We start from the raw sequence: 9225 nt of genomic DNA on the forward strand, positions 1-9225 counted from the left end.
CTTCAGCTCTGTCTCAGGCTCAGTGTTTTAGTCCGCATTGATGAACCAGTTATATGCACCAGCACCAAATAGCTGCCGACATTTATCAGCTTAAAAAGTCAGATGTTTGAGGTGAGCAAAGCATAAAAACTGAAATCAGAAGAGTGGATGTTGTGTTGACCACAAAAATAAATCAATTACGTTTAGTATTTATAGAAAATGTGATCTGAATCAAATGATCCTCTCTGCTTAGTGTCAGGATGGTTTCTCCTCAAGCATGGCACTAATGGAATAATAATGTGCTACTCGACTGTGTTTAAAGGTAATAATTCAACGTAAATGTGTTAGGAACGGTGAAAAACACTGCTTGGACCCAAATGCACGAAACAGGAGGCACGATGAATGCTTCAAGAGTCTTTATTTTCCCCTTGAGAATACAGGCAAAACCAAAATTACTTCTTTGTAGAAGGAGAAACTTAACTAGACTATACTTGACAATATCAAAATCACTTCTTAACAGAAGGAGAAAAAACAAGACAAGACTTGGCACTGGAGCTTACTAGCAAAGGGACTCTGACATGATGTCTGCAAACATAAACGACACACTGGCAAGTGACAAGGGAACTGGGGACACTATATAGGAGAGAGGGAATCAAGGGCAGGTGCGAGTGATCACTAAAGGATCACCAGGTGAAGTGCATGAGGGAATTAGGAGAGGTGTGTCAAAACAACTGAGGAAACCACGCGACAGGAAGACATGACATTTTCCAAAATAAAAGAGGAAGTGAAAATCAAACCCACACCAAAAGTGACATGAACTTAACGTGACTTTAAACCTAAACTAACACAATAACTAAACTAAGCAAAACAAAAACACTAACAGACTTGACACTTCATGACAAAATGTCAAAGGTTAAAGTGCTTTATATTATATTTATGCAATTAGATTGTGGAAGAGATGAGCCGAATGGGTTATTGATTGATTCATTTATTTATTTAAGTTTCAAACATTTACAGCAAATATCACAAAAACATAACAACAACATTCAGAAATTTACACATCAGTACCATGGAAATCTAATATCAGGAAAGAAGTAAGTTTCATTTTATTTCAATGAATACAATTAATTCCTGAAATCCAGATATGGAATGTACTTCATTGTACCACTGTAGTGGAGGAGGTAGTTGAACACACACTCAATATTATCTCATAGCTCGCTGGCTGGCTGGTGTTATTTTCTTTTATTATTATTATTCATAACAGCTCTTAAGGACTGAGATCACCTAGAAAAACATGAGCTGATTTACAAAAAGGAACATTTGTTTTTAAGGCACCTTTAACAAGTACTTTGTTATAAGAACTCTTCCAAGTGTTGGAGCTCATCCACTCGCTTTGAAATCTATGCAATATTGCTTCAAACAGCACGTCTCGTTTATAGAGTTCTAGTGGCAAATCATGATAAAGTGCTCAATGGTAAACTGTGGTTTCTGTGGTTTTCGTATTAGAAAAGAATATACACCTTCATTTAAGCATGTCAGAAAAAGTACCCTTTTCAGTAAGACATTAAGCATCGTTGACAGCAGTGTAGAGGAACAAAGGCAAAGCTAAAGCCTTCTAGAGAACACAATCTACTTGTTTTCTTTCCTGCATTCAAAAACAAGTACTTTGGGGGAAACAAAGACGTCTTTTGAAATGTTCTTCTTTGAGTCCGGCGAAGGAACATCGTTCTGACAATATGTCATACATCTGGTTGAACAGTAAGTCACAGACTTATTTCAGCACAGGTTTTCTTTAGCAAGTCCATCTGCAAGGAGACAGAAAATAATATTATTCAAATTTGAAAATATTCATAACCTTTACAGATAAATGGAGGGGATATTCTGAATGTGGCCGTTGTTTGGGAGACATTACCTAGCTGAAGGTTGCTCTGCATGTAGTGGTTGAGTTGATGCAACCCAGTGTTTTGGTCACGGTGTCCCATCTGCAAACTGAAGGGATCCATGTCAGCGAGCTGCTCTGTGGACAGCGCGTGCTCTGCGTTGGCCGCGTGAAGGAGCTCCTGCTCCAAATGGTGGAGCCCACATCTACACGCTGAAGTCTGCTGACACAAGCTGCACGACACCACCGCGCTTTTCCTCGCCACCATGTCCAGGTCTTTTAGGATGCTGTCAAACACACAGTCATCAAGGACCAGCTCACACTGAGGAGACGGGTCAGCATTCAGAGGAGACTGATGAGGCCAGTCGTTCTGGTTGTGATACATGTCAAAGCTCCTCGTCAGGGAGGAGATCTGTGCTGCCAGAATACTGATCTCTGCCTGCTCCATCTCATTGTAGTGATTAGACTCTGTGGATGGCGGAGACTGGTTGGGGGTAAGAAGACCGGAAAGTAGAGGCGGCAGATGTTGGGGCACGTGATGCTCTTGGCCGAGGCTGCCCCCCTCTGGCTGCTCTAGGAGGCTGAAATCATCTTGATGCAGTGCACGGTCCACCGCGGTCTCACACATGCTGGATGCAGACAGGCAGTCTGGAACTAATTGAGTATCAGATGTGCAAGGCTGGAAACCATAGGTAGGGGACGTTGAGGCGAATGGAGAGTGGGAACTGTGAGCATTAAAGGATCCCTGGTCAAACGTGTGCTCAGGAGCTGCAGAGGGGGAGATGGGGTTTGTTTGGGGATAGGTAAACACGGCGTCTGTGTAGGAGTAGTAGGAAGGTGAGGCCTCAGGGGAGGAGAGCAGCTGATCTTTGAATTCATGCATATCCCTCAGGAGGTCATGGCTGAGCTCCTCCTGCTGCAGAGGGGAGCTGGAGGAGTCCGGGCTGTAAGGAAGAGTGAAGAGAGCAGGGCTTTCACCTGAAGGAACAGGTGAGTGCTCGTCTTGGGAGTAGATACACGATTCATACTCTGACTCCCTCCTCCTTCTGGGACCTGGCTCCTCGCTCGGGCTCTCTGGCGTCCTTTGCCTTTTAAAACATTTGTTGTTATTGTAGGTCTGAGTTTGGGGGTCCTGTTGACCTGCAGCATTACAGGTGTCTGCCAGGGACGATGGCCTGAAGGCGTCACTGCCAACTTGCTTCTGCAGAAATCTGGCCTCTGTTTCACTTCAGAACAGAAAGGAAATGTGTTAAAAGTCAGTGTTTTTAAGCTTAAAAAAGCTTTTTTTAAACCTTTGTCTGCAGTGAGTTTGTCTTACCTGATGATGTAGTTCATGCAGCTAATGCCCTGCAGGTCCTTGTTAGCTTGGATGTAAAGCCAAGTCCATGACAGATCCTCACACTGGAGTCTCAGCACCATCTGTACCTGGAAATCTTCATCTGTGTCCACTGGAGCAGACGCAAAGGAGATATAATTATGGTTATTATAAAGGCACATTTTTTTTCTGGCCATATGGAGCAGTTGGGCCGACAGTTAAAACATTAAGGAAATTACAAGAGTTCCCACAACTTCAGTGATTAATAGGCATCAAAATCTGAAAGTTAAACTTCCAGGAAATGTTTATCAAGGTCGTGCACTGTTTTGTATTCAGGTGAAACAGCGTGTGTTCCTTCAGTGGACTGAACACTTACTTAAACTTCTGTGAGAATCTGCACTCGATGAAAGGTCATCAGGGTGAATGAGGCCGTACCACGATCGACCCGTCATTTCAGACGCCGAATACCCCAGATAGTACGAAACGCTGAAAAACAAAGACACAGATGGTTGAAGGGAGCAGTTCTGAGAGCAGCTGGATCTGTTTAAAGAAGGAAGCGACCGGTGTACTGTACCTGTCTGACAGCTGAGTGAAGGTCATATCAAGTCTGTGGATGCTGGTGAAGCTGTGGCAGAAGTGGGAGTCACAGCTCCTGAGGCGGTTCACTGTGGGGGTGCACAGCGCCACAAAGAGTGGCTGTGGGGTGAGAGACGCTGCTGGGGAGGACGGACAAGGCTCAGGGAAGAACTGGACTCTGCCTCTCACCAGCATCGAGCAACAGCTGCCGTGTTGCAGCTTGAAGGCCTTGGAGGTTTGCATACAACATATAAAGCTCCTCTCTGAAGGAGGAAAAATAGATATTTTTGGTTACTATATATGTTTTTTTACCAATTTCATCATTATATTTTATTTCAGCATGTGGTGGAAGTGGAATTGAGTTACACAAGAAAAGGTGATGGTAATGATACACAGGTTTACAAACTATTTAAAATGTGACACATGCAACCGTTTAAGTCTTTGGTAAGCGTTGGATTACCTGAGGATGAGTTGTTTTCGATGGCCAGGTTTGATTTCACAGTATCGATGTCAGAGTGTTCCACCACATCATAGAAAGAATCTCCTTGAAGAACATCGATCTGTTAAAGTGATACGTTTTAGCTCCAAAGCCCAAACTGTAATAATTCAGCACTAAAGCTGCTCCCAGTATTGAATCAAAAAAATCAAAAAAAACTCACCATGGACAGACCAAGATATTCAGCTACATTTTCAGACACATAGACCAGCCTCCCCTGGGTAGTGGTGACCAAGATGAAACCATGCAGAGCTTGAAGAAAGGCCTGGTATGGCAGAGAACAGTGTGGTCTCTCCCCAGCTGAAATTCCTAACAGAAGACAGAGCAAGTTAAAGCTTTGCTTGCACTGTAAGCATCTCTGCAGGTTGTTTCATCTTTTATCTTTAGTACATTCCCCTCCAGCTAACCTAGTCCCACTTTGTTTGATGCACACTGAACGCTGAAAGCCAAGTGTAACTTACATTTTCACACTTACCCTGCAGAAGAATAGACTTCCTGATGTAGGTGCAGATGGCTGCCATGGAGTGCAGGTAGGAGAGACGCTCTCGGTCCGACTCAGTGATGGGCAACAGAGCTCGCATATTCCTGATTTCATGGTTGATGTGGTCCCGTCGGGCTTTGGATGCTCCCTTGGTGGATCTGTGAGAGACCATGACCACTGAGTTTCAAGTTTGTAAGGAAACCGAGTGAACTAAACGTGAGAGTTGTCACTGCTGCCTCGCTTTCATGTCAATCTGCCTTCAGTCTGTCTCCTCCACGAGGAAAGTGTCAAGAAGAATAGTTTGCTTGAGCTGATCTACTCCCTTTTTCACAACTCAGCTGAAGCAGACTTTGAATATCGGAGGGTTCCTAGGGAAACCACTGATGTGAGAATTTGCTGTGTCTGCAGTGGAAATAAGGTCCCCCCTCAGCGGTGTGTGTGATCAGTTATCTGTTAGGGCCCATGCACAGCCTGGGGGTTTTTATAGCTGCCAGGACTTCAGTGTGGGCGTCGCACTCAGAATGGAGGCTGGGCCTCTGCTGCTCCTTTCATTGCCTTTTTTACAGTGGGTGTCCTCAGAGTGCTGAGGGTGGCCCTCAACACAAGGACACACAGTGTGTCACAAAAGGAGAATTACACCAATCGGCCATGACATTAAAACCAGGAATCTGTGTTAACCGTCATGCAACCTTAGAATCATTTTAACAGCTTTTCATCTCTTTCTAATTGTGTCTGTGTTAATGTGTGTGCACATTTAAAATACACTGTGTAAAATGATGTTCTTCACCGCTGAAACACATTTTATCCATCACCCTGTCATTAGAACATAAAATCATGGGTTCCATAAAGACAGGATATTTTTGGCACCTAAGGCGCTGAGAGGGAGTAAATAATCCTACCCAAATAATAATAATACTACATTAAAATCAATCAGTGGCATATCCCTGGCTGTTTTATCCCAACAAAGTAAATCTTATCATCATATATTATATGGAAAGGGTTGAAAAACTGGCATTTTTTTAAACTGGTATTAATAACTGAGTGTATATTTTTTGCACTTAAGTTTAAGAACCTTTTTAGAGGCTGCATAAGGTCGCAATAATACAGGGAATGTACATGTATGGACTGTACATCATATCAATATCAATACATGTTACAACATGAGCATACAGTGTGCAAGTTGTAACATGAGCACATCAGTTAATTCAAGTTTATTTTACAAATAAGAATATATACTATACTCTGAAACTCTGTTTTAATGTGAGGCTGAATCCAAGTATGTTAAAAACTGATCTTTTTTAGGATGTTTTACAAATGTCAGATCAAGATTGAATTCATAGACACACTTAATTCTAAGTAAATGTCCACAAGTATTATTAAAATGATGGTTTTTTTATGATGCGTGTGAGCTGCGGCCACTAGAGGACGTGAGGAAAAGAAGAGTTTCACTGACCTCATCCTTCTGCACAGAGCGCGGTGCTCCTGCTCCTGCTCCTGCTCCTGAGGCAGGTGATGAAAGACGCACGGAGACCTGACATGACATCTGCAGGAGTTGCACCATTGAGTCATCTCGACGCTGGAGGAGCCACCTGAGGTGTATAATACATACATTTCAAAAATGAAATAAAAGAATAAACAGACAAGGATGCAAAGGCATAGTTCCATATCTGTTTCAGCGGAGGAACAACACATCGTTAAAAAAAAAGTTCAAAGCCACACTTTCCCCTCACAATCACTGTTTGAGCAAAAGTCAAAGAAAGTCAGTGTTCATGTTGTACCTGTGCAGACGCCAGTCTGTGGCTGAGTGTCAGCCCCTCGTGTGCGTCCTGCCTTTTATAGCCTAAAATCCGACACCTCTTCTCCAACTCAGCCGGTGGCAAGAAACACGGAGCGGGGGAAAAGAAAAAAAAGGAAAACAGAAACACGCAGAACGGGATAATGTTACATGTTGTGCAGCAGCGATGACAAACGACGGAGGAGGTTTATATTTAGTGAAGTGAGACCCAAAAATAACCCAGTGATGAGATGCTGTTTATGTGTTTGGTGGAGAAGGAATTAGAGACATTTGTGAAATAAAATAAACATTTAGAGTTGTTTGTTGATTAAATCAGCACTGTTTAAGTGGATTTTGAAAACTTTCCTCACTTTATGTATTAAACACCGAATTACACAATCATCAAAGTGGTTTCAAAGATGTGGTTGATCAGTGTGTTTTTGACTTTGTCACAAAACATTACTGACAGTTCAAAATAAATGATTACAGATAGATTGTTAATGATCAGGGATAATAACACTTGTTTGTCGCCGATACCTTTGTCACATATTGATATTAGTCGGATACAGTCATTTTAGACTATTTCTGAACTATGAACACGTTTGAGCTGACGACTAAGACACAACTGTGTAACAAATATTTGTTCTCCCAAAAAAGAAGAAATAAACAGCCCAAACATGACTCAGCTAAAATGCTGTTGCCGATATCCGTGATCTAGTGATTTTGACCAGTATCGGACCGATACTGATTCCCATCCTTACTAATAATGAACTTATTTTAAAAATGGACACAGGCTGGGATTTAATCATGAAACACTGAGAGGCAGAAGTACAAATACTTTGTTATTTATATTTCTAGCAACTTTGACTCAACTAGATTTCCTCTAACTATCTTTGTTACTCGTTACTACCAAATAAAATCAGACGAAGAAGAGTTGGTACTGGTCAGTATTTATGTAGTTTTTTTTAGTCTTGATGAGCTGCTTCACACTTAAGTTTTACCATTCACCCATTCACACATCTTTCATACCCATTCACACGCTGCAACATGGGGTTAAGTGTCTTGCTCTAGGACACAGAGCCAGAAATTGAACCCACAACCTTCCAGTTGAAAGACAACTTGTCCTACCTCTGAGCTACCATGGCTCTTCTTCAACTTCTCACTTTATCAATACTTTTACTTCTTAAACTTAAGTACAGTTTATATCAGAAAATGACTTTTGATACTTAAGTATAGTAAAGGTCATATACTTTAAGACTTTTACTTAAGTTATATCTTAAAATAAAAAAAACCTTCAACTTCTGCTAAAGTCATTTACTGGAAAGATACTTTTAGGTACTTTATACGAGACTGCAGAGGGGAAATCTCAACAATTAACAAGTCTTAAGCACAACATAAAAAAGACACAACTACACACTGAGTGTCTGCATATTCCCTCAAGGGAAGAAGGTTACTTATTTAACACTGTGTTGTGTTCTTATCCTAAATGGAACTTGTAATTAAAGGTGTTGAGAAAATGGAAACAGAAAGCCACCGTGCTGTGTGTAAATGAGAAGTATGCCACATAATAATGACATGGAAGTTAAAATCTTTGGCAGTTTAGTTTGCAATATCATTGTCACGCAAGTGTAAGCAGAACAGCAGCGTGATGCTTCATTGCTTCAGTTCTCAGGAGGCCGGGGAGGCAGTCAGCGACAGCAGCTCGTCGTCTTCAAAAGGCTTTAACAGCGTAACTGTATTAGTCACTCAATTAAACCCCTGCTGGAAGGGAACGAAGCTCCAGGTTTGCTAACGTGACGCACTGAAGCCGAGTGACTCAGTCACTCACACAGAATTAGCTCCTGTAGCACATGAATAGATTACGGGCATCACAAAACAAGATTCAGCCAAACTAGAAACTTCACATTTAGATGAAGAAGGGGTTCAATCTCTTTTAGCCATTGTCATTGTGATGATTCACCAATACTTTCATGGAAATCTTTGATAGGGCATGTTAAACGAGATTTAGTTTTTTGTGGATTAAAGTGGAAAGTGGATGAAAACAATGGAATCTTTGGGACTTAATCTCAATCTGGATATGAGCGGGTAGTTTTTATTGACAGAATCCAGAAGTTGTTTTTGCTTTTTATTTTCAGACCAGTCTTATTTTGTTTTTTGGTCTCATGAAAACACTTCTCCATCATTCTTGCATGAGTTTCAGTTATACAGCATCAGAGTGTATTCTCTAAGGGCTTGTGCTCCTTTAATGCCTCGTTTCTAAAATCACCAATTTGGTGGTCTTACAAATGAGCAAAGAACTAGACCTTGAGTGAAGGAACTGGACAGGGATGGCGGGGGGGACAAGACAAAACAAAACACTTGGAACAAATCCTCAGTCTGATTCTCAAGGGCCAGTGGGATCGTCTGAGTCCTTGGGGGAAATTAGAGCGTAATTTGAACGAGTGTCTCCCTGCATTAACGCCTGTGTTGCGGGGCCAAGGCAGGCTCCAGCGCCAGACAAGAGGGACCCAGCACTGCCCTGCTTCCTGTGTGCGGCAGGGCCAGGCGGGACAGCGTGTCTCTGCTGCCTCACTTTAAGCTGACCCTCCGTCTGTGGCCTGCACTTAACACTGCAGATAACACTGGCTTTATAGCACAGGGCTGGTGACAGACAGGAACAAACTGCCATGCCGCTACTGCTAGAAATGGCAAAGATTGGAGCTGGGGTTCATGGTGAGGCACTTTT

General features: G+C 42.2%; 1 protein-coding gene across 1 annotated transcript; it reads right to left on the reverse strand.

Moving 5' to 3' along the window:
- Positions 1-1055: 1055 nt before the first annotated feature.
- On the reverse strand, positions 1056-5144 carry npas4l (neuronal PAS domain protein 4 like). The gene is made up of 8 exons (XM_058651981.1): positions 4721-5144; positions 4409-4554; positions 4210-4309; positions 3748-4012; positions 3550-3659; positions 3177-3306; positions 1892-3084; positions 1056-1784 (listed from the first exon to the last, which is right to left on the reverse strand). The coding sequence occupies exons 1-8, from the start codon at positions 4896-4898 to the stop codon at positions 1756-1758; spliced, it is 2151 nt and encodes a 716-aa protein (XP_058507964.1). The 5' UTR covers positions 4899-5144; the 3' UTR covers positions 1056-1755.
- Positions 5145-9225: the final 4081 nt, after the last annotated feature.

Source organism: Solea solea, chromosome 15 (genome assembly GCF_958295425.1).
Source record: "Solea solea chromosome 15, fSolSol10.1, whole genome shotgun sequence".
NCBI lineage: Eukaryota > Metazoa > Chordata > Actinopteri > Pleuronectiformes > Soleidae > Solea > Solea solea.

What these genes read in the sequence shown, in the direction of transcription:
- npas4l (XM_058651981.1), bottom strand. Translation starts at nt 4,898, where the DNA reads ATGGTCTCTCACAGATCCACCAAGGGAGCATCCAAAGCCCGACGGGAC. An exon ending in AATATCTTGGTCTGTCCATG is followed by an intron (nt 4,310 to 4,408) that starts GTGAGTTTTTTT and finishes TCACTTTAACAG; the next exon opens with ATCGATGTTCTTCAAGGAGA. An exon ending in CGAAAACAACTCATCCTCAG is followed by an intron (nt 4,013 to 4,209) that starts GTAATCCAACGC and finishes TTCCTCCTTCAG; the next exon opens with AGAGGAGCTTTATATGTTGT.